At 44.4% G+C, this 15,230-nt stretch overlaps 1 protein-coding gene across 1 annotated transcript in view; it reads right to left on the reverse strand.

The window, feature by feature from the left end:
* COL4A2 (collagen type IV alpha 2 chain) overlaps positions 1 to 15,230 on the reverse strand; it is a 396,880-nt gene that overhangs the window by 200,308 nt on the left and 181,342 nt on the right. The window contains exons 12-13 of the mRNA XM_084820997.1: positions 13,187 to 13,228; positions 9,466 to 9,552 (exon numbers count right to left, since the gene is read on the reverse strand). Coding sequence (XP_084677123.1) covers positions 9,466 to 9,552; positions 13,187 to 13,228 — 129 coding nt within the window. The remainder of the gene's footprint in view (positions 1 to 9,465; positions 9,553 to 13,186; positions 13,229 to 15,230) is intronic.

Below are 15,230 nucleotides of genomic sequence, written 5' to 3' on the forward strand. Positions count from 1 at the left end.
CAAATTTAGGTACAGTCTTATGATAAATTTATGCCAGATGGAACCCCGCAGGTGTAAGTTGCCTGCACCAATATATCTGGGAGATACACTGGCATTGGGTCCCTAGTGACGATGTAATGTCAGAGATAATGTTATACTGACATTATCAGTATAATGACTGCCAATGCAACAGCATGGGGAGAGTGGCCAAAAAGGATCAGAGTTGGAGGCCGAACACGCTTATTCTGAATCCTAAACTCCCTTAGACACAGCCCCCAGCATACCAGCAAATAACATCATATAAATCTTTCATTGAAACCAAAGGAGAGTAACTCCCCCCCACACACCTCTTCCCACTCCACCTACACTGTGGCAAGGGAGCATAGGATTCAAATTAACTCTGAACCAAGACATACTCAAAGTAGTATATAAACTCTGGCCAGGGAGTTCTTAACTCTGATTAAAGGACACCCTGTTATATTTTTCTGGTCTCATGACATGTCATGCACATTTAGAGTATACAAGAAGAAAATTTGGTGATAGGAACTATGGAAGAAGTCTGCCTACATTATTGTGCCTATTCTGTGGCAATGAGGCTGGTGAAGTGTTCTTACTAATCTGGCTCCATCACATTCTCAGGTAGAGCTTTTTCTTTGGCTGATCTTTTTCAAGTGGTGAGGGATTTATTACATCTAGCCCATGGAAAGCATAAACTGAAACCCCCTGAGGTCTGCTGTGACATATTTGTGATACATTTGGGGGATAAAGTCACTTGTATTTCCTCTAACCATCACACCATCATTGATGCTGTCCCAGTGGAGGTGTCCAGAACTCCATCTAGTCTAGTTACATGGGATTGGTTTCAGTTGATGTGGCCTGATGAGATGGTCAAGGTGCTTGGAGAGGTTTGCCCAATCACCTGTATTCTTGATCAGCAGACCAGCAGTTCACACACAGCCTCCCTTGCTTTTCAGACGAGGCCCTCCAATCAGATTGGGTGAAGCAGCAGTTGGGCCTATCAAAATAAGGAGGCAGGCTTGCGAGGGAGCCAGCTCTCCAAGTGCGAGGTACCTCAGTGACAAAGCGTAAGCATACAAGTGAGTTAAGCACCTGTGCGTATTTAGCAACAGGGCAAGGAAGCCAGGGCAGTCGACTCTTCTCTCACCTTCTCCTAGTAACAGCTATGTTTTCCAGGTAAACAAACTCAATAATAGTAACAACAACAACATTAACAACAGCAACAGCAGCAGCGACAACAACAACAGTAATAATAATAGAACAGTTAAGAAGGTAGAAAATCAGCAGAGGTGTAGGGGTTATCCGTGTGTTGCACTGAGTGCCACATATATGACTATCTGCCTGCTGGACAGAAGTTGTGGGTGCGTGCTCGATGTAATAAGCTCCTGGCTCTCAGGAAGCAAGTTTGTTCCTTTGAAGCCAAAGTTGCTGACCTGGAGAAGCTAAGAAAGGCAAAGAGGTTGGTGGACGAGACCTTCAGGGACCTAATAGTGGTGTCCCCCTCCCAGTGTGATAGCTCCTCTGCAGTCATGGAGAATGGGGGGTCACAGGGAAGGAGGGTGTCATTCTGAGGAAGAGGGAAATGATCCACTGGAAGGGACCCATTCCTTGGAAAACAAGAAAATATCCTCTCACACCAAGAATGTGCCTCCAGGGGGAGGGGGTTTGTGGTAGTGGGAGATTTGATTATTAGACACATAGACAGCTGGGTTTGTGATGGGTGTGTAGACCACATGGTAAACTGCCTGCCTTGTGCAAAGGTTGTGGATATTATGTGCTGTCTAGATAGCCTAGAAGATAGTGCCGGGGTGGAGTCAGTGGTCCTGATACATGTTAGTACCAACAATGTGGGGAAATGTAGTCGTGAGGTCCTGGAAGCCAAATTTAGGTTGCTAAGTAGGAGGTTGAAATCCAGGACCTCCAAGGTGGCTTTCTCTGATGGACTCCACTTGAACCAAAATGGAACAAGACTACTGGCGCTAAACATTTAAAAGGTGGCAGAGTAGCTTTAAACTAAACACTGGGGGATAATGGACAGGAGGTGGGAGGCATCTGGTTTGGGTTCATCCCCTAGGGATGAAAATGAAAATGTTTTCAATTGCCCAAATATAGAAGGGGAGGAAATAGGCCATGATTATATGGTGGAACATGCACATGCCAGAGACATCTGGGGAGGGAACCGTGTATAGGGGTTTCTATGCAAACGCTAGAATCCCCTAAGCTAAAATGGGAGAGTTGGAGTGCCTGGTTTTAAAAGAGAACCCCCCATCTACACCAGGCTTTTATTCCGGTTCTACTCTACCCCCAAGTCGATCACGTCGGATGATACACAACACTCTCTGCAGCTAGCCTGACGTTTCTTGCACTCCTGCTCATTCTGTTCTGCTTCTGGGCAGCAGTGGCTGCCCGCCCGCCCGCCTCATAAATGTGTGTGTGTGTGTGTGTGTGTATGCATGTGTGTGTAGTGCATGTGGGGTTATGAACGTCTACTCATAGGCAAGTTCTCCATTGCACTTCGTTGAACACGTGAGGGAGGGGGAGCAAGTCTCCGCTCCTTGGCTACCCCTCACCTACACAATTGCTGATGCTCATTTCTACTTGTGCTGGGACTTCCCCACCCCTCCCCAACTAATGTGGCTTTAGTTCCTGTTTACCTAGCAAAAGCAGAGGAATACAGCACAGCGTGTACCATGGAAAGAGCTAATTTGTTTTTGTGAAAATGCAGATTTTGCCCAAATCGCTTCACAAACTGTTTCTGTTTAGATTGGGCCCTAGATATAGTGGGCATTATGGAAACCTGATGGAATAGAGAGAACCAGTGGGATACAGTCATCTCTAGATACAACTCTTACAGGAAGAACAGGGAAGGGCTAACTTGGGGAGGTGTTGCCTTGTATGTCGAAGAAGGCATAGTGTCAAGCAGACTAGAACACCTGAAAGGGGGAGACTCTTCCACAGAAGCACTGTGGGTGACAATGCCGGGCTACGAAACTAATTTAGTACTAGGAACGTGCTATCGTTCCTGAGACCAGAATGTTCAGGGTGACCTTGATGTGGGAAACAAAATCAGGTCTCCAAACGAGGAAGTGGTGTAATGGGTGACTTCAGTTACCCCCACGCATGTTCCAGTCATGACAAGGAGGTTACATTTCTCAATGCCCAAAATGACTGTGCTTTAGAACCGTGGTCTCCAAAGTGGGGTGCATGCACCCCAGGGGGTGTGCAAGACAATCGACTGGGGTGCAAGAGCCATCTGATAATTGAGCAGCCTCCTGCTGCCCTGATGAACTGCCACTGTGTGCAATGATGGCAGTGGCAGAGGCAGCACGCTGGGACGAGAGCCAAGAGGGAAGCTCCATGGCATTTCTTTCTTGGTTCCAGTCCTATCCTGCCTCTGCTGTGGCCACCGAGGGCAAATATGCCAGTCTCTGCCAGGCACGGCAGAGGAAGGCGCAGATTTGTTCCAAATTTACTGACCTTTTCTGTGATGACAAGTGGCTATCAGTAGTATGCTACCTAGCAGATATTTTTGAAAAAATAAACATATTTATCTGTCCCTTTAAAGTAAAGGTGACGTTTTAATAATGAGTGAGAAAGTAAGTGCTTTTTGAAAGAAACTTGTGATATGGAGAGAGCATTTTGAAAATGAATGTTTGGAAATGTTTCCATCGGTATGTGATTTTCTTGCCAAAAACTACGTAAGTGTGTCACCTATAAAAACTCTCGTATCTGCACACTTAAAAAAAACTTGGAAATTGAATTTTCAAACCCATTTAAAAATCTTCCAAACGAAGAGTTCAGTGGGTTTTGAACCCATTTGTTAAAAATATAAAAATGCAACACCTTCCAATTAGATAAGAACAACTGATTGACATTGGGGAAGATGGAAGTTTACTAGATGAATTTCAACAAAAACTTTTGAATAATTGGTGGATGGGATTGAAAAATGAGTATCATGATTTAGTAAGTGCAGCCAACAACGCACTTCTTCCAATTGGGCTCTACGTATCTTTGCGAGGTGTTTTTTTCAGCTATGACAGCCATTAAAACCAAGTATCAAAATAAACTGAACTTAGAACCAGACCTTTGAATTGCTGTATCACAAAGTGTTAAACCAAGATTTTCAAAAATAAGGAAGCATCTTCAATCACATTGCTCTCACTAAAAAATGTTACCGTGTGCGGATGGCCTGATTGGCCAAAAAGGCAATAAACCGTATAAAAAAATGTTACCATTTATAATATTTTTTTTTAGTCAGAGCAAAAATGGTTTTTATACCATTAATAAATATAAATAAAATATAATAAATATAATAAAACAGTGACCACAGTGCTATCAGATGTCATATATATCTAAGTGGGAAATTGCCCAGGAAGTCCAACACAGTCACATTTCCCTAAAATGTGGGAATTGGTGAAAAGGAAGTTGAAAGAGGCAGTCAAGAGGGTTAAATCCCTTCAAAATGCTTGGAGAAAACCACTAAAACAGAAGCTAAGCTAAAATGTATACCACAGGTTAGGAAAGGTAGCACCAAGTCCAAGAGATCTCCAGCATGGTTAATGAGCAGTATTAAGGGAGCTATTAGAGAAAAGAGAGGCTCCTTCAGAAAATTGAAATCTTGCCCAAGTGAGGAAAACAAAGTTTGCACAACGGCAATGCAAGCCGACAATAAGAGGTGCAAAAAAAGCATTTTGAAGAGCATATCACTAACAACATCAAGGCCAAGAATAAAGAATTCTTTTAAATATATCAGAAGCAGAAAACCAGCTAGGGAGGCAGTTGGACCATTGGATGACAGTGGAGTTAAAGGAGTACTGAAGGAGGACAAGGAGATTGCAGAGAAGCTGAATGAATTCTTTTCCTCCGTCTTCACTGCAGAAGATAAAGGACAGACACTTGTGCTTGAACAGATGTTTTCAGGAAGGGAGTCTGAGGAACTGAGGCAAACAGTGGTGACAAAAGATGAAGTTCTTAACCTTACTGATAAATTGAAAGCAAATAAATCACCAGGCCCAGATGGTATCCATTCCAGAGTTCTCAAAAGAACTCAAATATAAAAATGCTGATCTTCTAACCAAAATATGCAACCTGTCCCTAAGATCAGCCTCTGTACCAGTGGACTGGAAGATGGCCAATGTAACACCAATTTTCAAAAAGGAATCCAGGGGGGATCTGGGAAATTACAGGCTAGTTAGCTTAACATCTGTTCCAAGTAAATTGGTTGAAGGCAATTATTAAAGATAAAATTAGTAAGCACATAGAAGGACAGGCCCTGATGAAAAAGAATCAACATGGCTTCCACAAAGGTAAGTCCTGTCTCACTAACCTTTTAGAATACTTTGAGAGTGTCAATAAACACATAGACAGAACAGAAAGCAGAGAGGAGGCATAAATGGTAAAGTCTCACAGTGGAGATACGTAAATAGTGGGGTCCCACAGGGTCTCAATCAATTGTATTGAGACCAATGCTTTTCAACTTGTTCATAAATTATCTGGAAGTAGGAGTAAGCAGTGAAGTGGCCAAGTTTGCTGATGACACTAAATTATTAAGGGTGGTTAAAACAAAAACAGATAGTGAGGAGCTCCAAAAGGATCTCTCCAAACTGGGAGAATGGCATCAAAATGGCAAATGCGGTTAAATGTAAGCAAGTGTAAAATGATGCATGTCAGGGCAAAAGATCCCAACTTCAAGTATAATCTCAGTGGATCTGAGCTAGCAGTGACTGACCAAGAAAAGGATCTTGGGATTGTGGTGGACAGCTTGATAAAAATATCAAGCCAGTGTGTGGCTGCTATAAAAAAAGTAAACTCCATCTTAGGCATAATTAGGAAAGAAACTGAGAATAAAACTGCCAATATCATATACAAACCTATGGTGTGACTACAGTTAGAATACTGTGTACAGTTCTGGTCCCCATACCTTAAAAATGAGCTGAAAAAAGTGTAGAAAAGGACAACTAAAATGATCAAGGGGCTGGAGCATCTCCCCTAAGGGGGAAAGTTACAACATTTGGGATTGCTTAGCTTGGAAAAAAGGAGGGTAAAGGGAGACATGATAGAGGTGTACAAAATTACACATGGTGTGGAGAATGTGGATAGGGAGACATTTTTCTCCCTCTCTCATAATACTAGAGCCTGGGGTCATCCCATGAACCTGACTGGTGGCAGATTCAGGATAGACAAAAGGAAGTACTTCTTCACACACCACATAGTTAAACAATGGAATTCACTACCACAAGATGTGGCAATGGCCACCAATTTGGGTGGATTTAAAAGGGGGTTAGACCCATTCCTGGAGGGGAAGGAGCACCTTTGACCAATTTCAGCTGGTTTACCAGCAGCAGACAGGAATAATTTGGCTACAGTGATCCATGCATTGGGGACCTCCAGGATGGATTAATGTCATGTGCTATAACTGGACCTCCTCATGAAGTTGGCCCAGAAGCTTCTACTAATAGAGAATTAGGTGGCTAGAATTCTAACTGGTTTGTCTAGGTCAGGGGTGGCAACATGTGTGGCTTGCCATGGGTGCCCAGGGTGCCCCCAAATCTCCCTCTGCACCAAGATGATGTAATTGTGCTAGGGAAGAGGGTGTGCAGGGATGACTCTCTCCATGTGTCCTCTTCCCCAGTTCAATCACATTTACAACAGCCCACCAAACAGCTGTTTGGCAGGCTGTTGGGAACCCAACTAAGCTAGGGAAGAGGGAGAGTGGGGAGAGTCATCGCCATGCACCTTCTTCCCCAAGACAATTGATCATGATCCAGCCGAGATTGTTGTTTCTGCATTGCTATTAGCAGCAATCCCAACTGGGATCAGTGGACATGGGGACGAGGTTTTAGCCTCTCACTCCCCCCAGTGCTTCTGTTGCAGCTCAGATTGCTGTTTCCCTGCTGCTATGAGGCTTTAGCCTCCCCTTCCCCCAGCAATCCCATCTTGTTTGTGTGTCATGGTGTGTTCATGCAAGCGTGAGCATGTATGGTCCATGGCACTGCATGTAGCTCTTGGGGCTGAAAAAGTTGTCCACCCCTGGTCTAGATAGACATTGCACCAATTCTGAAAGGATTAGAGTGGTTGTCTATTTGGAGCCATGTTAACATGTTTTTATTTGCCCAGGCATTTCAATTTGATTGTATGTTGTATGTCACTACAACACTTTCTCCTTTGGATGCCTCCCTGAATTCATTCTCCATCTCAAGACTACCCTGAATATTTTGGTCTGTCCCCAGTACTAAATTTCTTTTGCAGCCTAGTATTGTCACCCACAGTGATTCTGTGAAAACACAGAATTGCCTATTCTTCCCTTCAAATGGTGTGATCAAAAGGGTGCTTATGAATAGTCTCTGGGCTGGTTTGTACATCATGATAAGCCATGCTGAAAATAAGCTACAGTGGATTGGTTGTTCAATTGTTAACCCATGTTACTCCCAAGAGACGATCAGATGCTCTGTGGCTTGCCGTGGCTTCTTTCCCCCTTAGACCTCCCACCCACTCCTGACACATATCTCATGGGCCTTTGCGGCACAACTTCAGCATCCTATTCCACTACTCCGCTAATGAGTGCAAATGTGCACATTAGGAGAGTTGAGTCTATTTTGTAGATTTCCCCCACACACACCTTCAGGGAGATTTGTGCAAAAAAAAAAAATTCACCTTTGGGGAGATTTGAACATATTTAACTTAAAAAAAACCATTCCGAGAGATTTGCACAAATTTGCTAAAGTGCAGTGGTTACTGTGAATAAGTGCAGTAGTTACTGCAAATTTGCACAAATCTCCCTGAAGGTGAAAAAAAAAAAGTTAAATATGCACAAATCCCTGAAGGTGGGGAAAAAAGGTGTCACTGTCTAGGGAGGGGATGATAGATCCGAAGAGGGGCGGATGGTGAGGGAGGGAGGATGGCAGGAAGTGTCACTAGCAAGATTGCAAGGAGCGACTGAGTTTTTCACCACTCTTGCCAGGCAGTTCTGTAGACCTTTCTGACAAGCCATGCATATGCCACTCTAGTGGGTTCTGTTCCAATCTGCAACATAGGTGGGCTGTGGTGGGAAGCTGAGCATTCATTTGAAGCAGCACCAAGACTTTAAATAAAGTTGGCTACCTCACATAAGAAGAAAGTTCTTAGAAACCCCCCTCCCCCCAGTTTGATTCAACCTTTGTTAGGTATGTCCGGTGCAGGGAAATCTGGCCTTCTTAGGCCTCGGCAGATTTCCTGGAGCCCCTGGCTCAGCTTGTGTTCATGGGCTTCCAGCTGGAAGTCACAGATTTCTACTTTTTCCCCTTTAAAAATGGCAAGATATGTAAATTGTGGCTATTTTTAGAGGAAAAAAATAAATAAAACCGTTGCCACCATGCATAACTCTCCCTGTCTCTCTGCTGGTGCCAGCACTGGCAGAGAGAGTGGAAGAGCTTTGCATGGTAGCAGCAAAAGCAGTGGTGGCAGGAAGGGGGGGCAATGCCACAGCTCCCCTCCCTGTCTGCCGCTGCTATTGTCACCGCTGGGCACTGGCATGGAGAGCGAGAGAGTTGTGTATGGCGGCGACAACAGCAGAAAGGGAGGGCAGCATCACAGCTCCACTCCCTCCCTGCCACTGCCACCACTATTGCAGCTGCTGCGTGGAACTCTCCTGCCCTCCCTGTAGGCACTGGCAGGGAGAGGGAAGGTTGTGTACAGTGGTGGCAATGGCGGCGGTGGCAGAGGTGGAAGTCTGCAAGCTGGCTTGACTCATACAGGTTGAGCTGAGCTGCGGAAAGCTCAGCAGATTTCATCACCCAGATGGAATCCTCCAACATTCCTAATCTTTGCCCCCACAAACATTGATTCAGAGGGTTTTTTTGGCCACCCTGTGAAATGCCGAATACTTTAGCCCAGCCCCAGTCCTGAGCAGATTTGCCCCTTCCATAGCCAGCTGAGATGGGGTCTTTACCCTGTTGACCTGCGATTGGTGGGAGTCAGTAGTGTTGCTGTGGATCTGGGAATATGGCTTTTGTTGCTGCACTCTGTACTTTTTCTAATGACATTTACTTTTCATCAACTTATGTGCTGGGAGTGCATAGGACACTAACTAAGTAACACCAATGTTACAATGAGATAAGTGGCCTGCCACCAAAGTAGGACCATAGGATTGTTCAGTTAATCTAATTCAACAAAGTAAATCTTATGTTCTCATATGGGATTACTATTATCCCCACCCCCTCCTCACCAATGACTCTGAAATGCTTTTGTAATTATTTGATAATAGTAGAAGATATAGTTCTGTAGGATTAGGGTGGTAACTAAAAAATGTGTTGACACCCTGAAGGAAATCTAGCCAGATTGCTATTATTTCATTTTCAACAAGCAAGCTGCAGACACAGGATAATATTCACTGTTTTGATGAAAAAGAGGAATTAAGAATCATGTTTTGCTTAGTTTGTATACCCTGTGAAATGAATACTCTGTGTAATTTTCAGTAATATTTTGAATTACCTTATATTCACTTGAAATTACATCAGTTGAAGTGACAAGCTCTCCAGTTGATGGAAGTCCAGGGGGGCCTCGGGGACCAATATCACCCTGCAGGAAGACCACATGGATAAGTATAACAAGCAAAATAAGCAAGGATTAAACAAAATTGGATATACTTTGAACTACAGGAGAGTGAATAACATTTAGGGGATAGTCACAATTTTATACTGATTTTCAGACTTGGGAAGTTTGGCAATTTGGTACTATAGATATAATAATGGGCTGCGATCAGCAAATGGATCAGAACACTGTGCATTTCTGGTCACCCCATCTCAAAAAGGATTTAATGGGACAAAACTAGACATAGGGCTTCATCACACAAGGCTAAAAAGTCCTGCAATTTACTGGGGCTTCTGCTTCCTGAATCTTTGTGGGATCAGTTCAGGTCCTTTCTACGTGGCCTTAAAAAAACCTCTAAACTTCTCAATGAGATCTATGTGTTTCATTACAAAGCCACTAGGTGGCACTGTTGTTTTATTTGTAATCAAAGCGACTTAAAACTGTAGACCCTCATTTATGTCGACTCCATGGCGGGAGAAGGGAAGCTGCTGGACTTTCCTCATCATGGAAAACAACGCAATAGAGCTCACAAAGAGCAGAAGGTTCCCTGGATGAGGGCTGCATCATGTACAGGACCCGCAAACTCCTTTGAGTAAGCAATCTCCATAGCACGATTAAAGCCCAGTGTGAAGGAGCCCAAAACATTAATTATATTATTTCAATTAAGTTATGTTCTTTCTTATTTAAATAGCCACCATGAGAGGCCTCAAGCAGTGGGTGGGGACTGTAGTGGGTGGGGAGGGGATGCACCATTATTCCAATGGAAATTATCCCCATGAAGCTACTGTGAGTCTATTATACTATTAATTTTTGTGAGCTGCCCGGAGAGCTTCGGCTATGGGGCAGTACAGAAATGTAATCAATCAATCAATCAATCAATCCTGGACTGAAGTTCCTAATGGCACCAGTGGGGAGCTTCCCTCCCAAGGTTTATAGCAACTGGGGGGGGGGGGTATTTTTCCCTGGATTGTGGAGGAGGGGAAAAAAGTAACTCCTGATAGTCCTGATCCTGCTTCTCCCTCCCATGCAGTAGCCATATAAGTAAAACAAAAGAAAACATGCACACTAATTGCAATAGTGCAATTAACATTACTTCTAGTTTAGTCCATAGAGTTGGGAAGGTGTTGGAGTACTTTCCATATAAGAGAGCGTTAAAGGCTTTATTTTAGAAACAAAAATGGCATGGGGAGGCATGATAGAGGTTTATAAAATTATGAATGGTGTGGATAGAGTTTTTCTCCATAGAATCATAGAATCATAGAATAGTAGGGTTGGAAGGGGCCTACAAGGCCATCGAGTCCAACCCCCTGCTCAATGCCGGAATCCAAGTCAGAGCATCCCTGACAAATGGCTGTCCAGCCTCGTCTTGAAGGCCTCCAGTGTGGGAGAGCCCACCACCTCCCCAGGTAATTGGTTCCATTGCCGTATTGCTCTGACACTCAGGAAGTTTTTCCTGATGTTCAGTCGGAATCTGGCTTCCTGTAACTTGAGCCCAATATTAACTTGAGCCCATATCTCATAATATTAGAAATTGTGCTCAGTTCACCACTGAACTTGATTGGCAGTAAGAACATAAGAAGAGCCATGCTGGATCAGACAAAAGTTGACACAGTGGCCAACCAGCTGGCTGTGGGAAGCCCACACATAGGACATAAGTGCAATAGTACCCTCCCACTCATGTTTCCCAACAACTGATATACAGAGACATACTGCTTCTGATACTGGAAGTAATATATCAGGGGTAATATATATCCCCACACCCCGCCCCGCCACACTGCCAAAATTCACAGCAGCAAAAAAATGGGTGGTTACAAGCTAAATTTGTTCCTTTTTAATCCTCTGCAGCAGTTTGCTGCCAAAATTCACAGGCAAACCATTGATGTATTTTGCTGTCACTGCTGCCAAATTCAGCACGGCAGCAGAAATGGCAGGGAGTGGAGCCTGTGGAGGGGAGAGGTCTGGGGGGTGGGGGTAGAACAGCCCCTGGACCACCAGAAGTTGCCGACCCCTGTAATATATAGTCATCACAACTAGTAGCCATTGATATTGGATTCAGGAGTGTCAAGTCTTGTCTTTACACAGTCCACAACTAATTTATGCAATTCATTACTGCAGAATGTGGTGCCATTAATCAAATTGATGGAGGACAGGTGTGGCATTTCCCATGAGAATTCCCCTTCTCTAAGGCCTTTCTCACCCAGCAGGAACCATGTTCTCTCACACACACTGGGTTTCACTGCCACCAGGACCTTTATGTGAACCGAGAACTACTGGAAGTACAAGCGGGGTTTCGAAGAGGCAAAGGAACTAGAGATCAAATCACCAACATTCGCTGCATCATGGAGAAAGCAAGAGAATTCCAGAAAAACGTCTATTTCTGCTTCATTGACTACGCTAAAGCCTTTGATTGTGTGGATCACAACAAACTGTGGCAAATTCTTAAAGTGATGGGAGTACCAGACCACCTTACCTGTCTCCTGAGAAACCTGTATGAAGGTCAAGAAGCAACAGTAAGAACCAGAGATGGAACAACCGATTGGTTCAAAATTGGGAAAGGAGTACGACAAGGCTGCATATTGTCACCCTGCTTATTTAACTTATATGCAGAGTACATCATGAGAAATGCCGGGTTGGATGAATCAGAGGTCGGAATTAAGATTGCTGGGAGAATTATCAACAACCTCCGATATGCAGACGATACCACCCTAATGGCAGAAAGCGAAGAGGATCTCAAGAGCCTCTTGTTGAGGGTGAAAGAGGAGAGTGCAAAAGCTGGTTTGAAACTCAACATTAAAAAAACGAAGATCATGGCATCTGGCCCCATCACTTCCTGGCATATAGAAGGGGAAGAAATGGAAGCAGTGACAGATTTTACTTTCTTGGGCTCCAAGATCACCGCAGACGGTGACTGTAGCCATGAAATTAAAAGACGCTTGCTCCTTGGGAGGAAAGCTATGGCCAACCTAGACAGCATAGTAAGAAGCAGAGACATCACCTTGCCGACAAAGGTCCGTCTAATCAAAGCTATGGTTTTCCCAGTAGTAATGTATGGCTGTGAGAGCTGGACTATAAGGAAGGCTGAGCGCCAAAGAATTGATGCTTTCGAACTGTGGTGCTGGAGAAGACTCTTACGAGTCCCCTGGACTGCAAGGAGGTCAAATCAGTCCATCCTAAAGGAAATCAACCCTGAGTGCTCATTGGAAGGACAGATAATGAAGCTGAAGCTCCAATATTTTGGCCACCTAATGCGAAGAGAAAACTCCCTGGAAAAGACCCTGATGCTGGGAAAGACTGAAGGCAAAAGGAGAAGGGGACGGCAGAGGATGAGATGGCTAGATAGCATCACGGATGCAATGAATATGAACTTGAGCACGCTCCGGGAGAGAGCGCAGGACAGGAAGGCCTGGCGTGCTATGGTCCATGGGGTCACGAAGAGTCGGACATGACTGAACGACTGAACAACAACAACAAATGTAGTTTTAAGCTTTTACATTTCATATTGCATTTTATTATGCATTTCGTGGTTTTAGTTGCTGTGAACTGCCCAGAGAGCTCCGCCTATTGGGAGGTATAGAAATGTAATAATAAATAAATACATGCAAAGTAATTAGATTCCTTTTACCTTGTCACCCTTTTCTCCATAAAAGCCAAGACCTCTGTTGCCCTGAAATGACAGTTAACAAACATGTCTTGAATATCTTCAGACAAATGGAGCACTTGACCAAATGACCATCTGGGGACTGTGGCTTCAATAGCATCAGTGTAAATATATATACCTATTTTACAACCAATTAAAATAATTCTATTATGAATTTAGGTTATAAATTATCATGTAGATGAATCCCTTGGAGTTTGGTGTTTCCTATAACATCTCTTAATTCTGTTCTCAGACCATTAAGAGGTAGAACATTCAATGCATACTTACAAATAAATCTAGAATGTCATAAAACCGCCTAAATAATAATTCCGATGGCTTTGATATGCATTTTTTCCTGCACCCTGTCATCATCATCATGGCGATCACTCATGACCAAGTAAGATTGTCTTCCAAAGATAGAGTCTATACAGATAATTCTTTAAAAGGATTAGACAGAGTCATAGAAGATAGGTCAATCAACACATTAATCTCTAGCAGTGGGTCTGCAGGTGGCTGTAAAGGCCGATTCTGGATCTACACAGCCTCCCACAATGAGGACATAGGTTTCCAGGTGGAAGGTGGTCATGGTGAGAGTTTGCCTGAAGTGCCTTCCGCCGAGCTCGTTTCTCCCTTTCGCTCTGTACTCGTGCTTCTTCAAAGTCCATAGCACCTTTAATATAGGCTGACCTCCAGTTGGAACGCTCATGAGTTAGAGCTTCCCAGTTCTCAATCCTTATGTTACATTTTTTTAGATTAGCTTTAAGAACATCTTTAAATCTCTTTTGCTGTCCACCAATATTCCGTTTTCCATTCATAAATTGGGAATAGAGTAACTGCTTTGGAAGACGATCATCAGGCATTCGAACAACATGGCCGATCCAGCAAAGTTGATGTTGGAGAATCATTGTTTCAACGCTGGTGGTCTTTGCTTCTTCCAGTATGCTCACATTAGTCCGTTTGTCTTCCCAAGTAATTTGCAGAATTTTTCGGAGGCAGCGTTGGTGAAATTTTTAGAAAATTCAGGAGTAGGGATGTACGAAAGTCACTTACCTTTTCGCAGATTGCATTCGCAATGGGGGGGAGGTGCTTCGTCCCTCCTCCCGTAATCCTCGACAGGGGAGGGAGGCGATCCGGTCCTCCCCCCCGGAATCCTGCCCAGCTGGCTCCGCTCCGCTCCGCAGCCGGCCAGACCTGTCCGCAGCCGTAGTTCCGGCCGTGGACAGGCTGCTGCGGACGCAAATGGCGGCCGCCATAGCTGCCACCATTTGCGTCCAGGCAGGCAGCCATGATAGGCTATGTAAGTATTTACATAGCCTATCACGGCTGGGCAAAAAAACAACAGCGTACGCAAATGGCAGCGGCTACGGAGGCCACCATTTGCATTCCCTACTTTTCACCATTTTAGTCTACGTAAATATTTATGTAGGCTATTACGGCGAAAAAAAAGGGGAACACAAATAGCGTAGTGGGTGCTATTTGCATTCTTTTTTTCCCCTGCCATAATAGCTTACGTAAATATTTACGTAGGCTAAAACAGTGGGGAAAAAAGGAACGCAAATAGCGCCCACTACGCTATTTGTGTTCCCCTTTTTTTCGCCGTAATAGCCTACGTAAATATTTACGTAGACTAAAATGGCGAAAAATAGAGAACACAAATGGCGGCCGCCGTAGCTGCCACCATTTGCATACGCCTTTTTTTCCCCCAGCCGTGATAGGCTACGTAAATACTTATGTAGCCTATCACGGCAAAGACGCAGATGCAAATGGCGGCTGTGGCAGCCGGTCGAAAGACCAGCTGCTGCCGCCACCGCTGGAGCCTCGGCTGTCCGGAACATCTGCCCCAGGTAAGCCTCGTCCTGGGGGGAATCTGCGGGGGGGCAGGCTGTTCCGCCACAGATTTCTTGGGGCCGAATGCCAGTGCATTCGGCCTCACTGAAATCCGTGGTGGAATTCTCCGCCATCGCTATTCAGGAGTGGCGTTTATAGATGGTCCATGTTTCACAGGCATACAGTAAGGTTGGTAGTTCGC

This window comes from Heloderma suspectum, chromosome 1, assembly GCF_057233095.1.
Source record: "Heloderma suspectum isolate Gila_16-S chromosome 1, 16-S_ref, whole genome shotgun sequence".
Classification (NCBI taxonomy): domain Eukaryota; kingdom Metazoa; phylum Chordata; class Lepidosauria; order Squamata; family Helodermatidae; genus Heloderma; species Heloderma suspectum.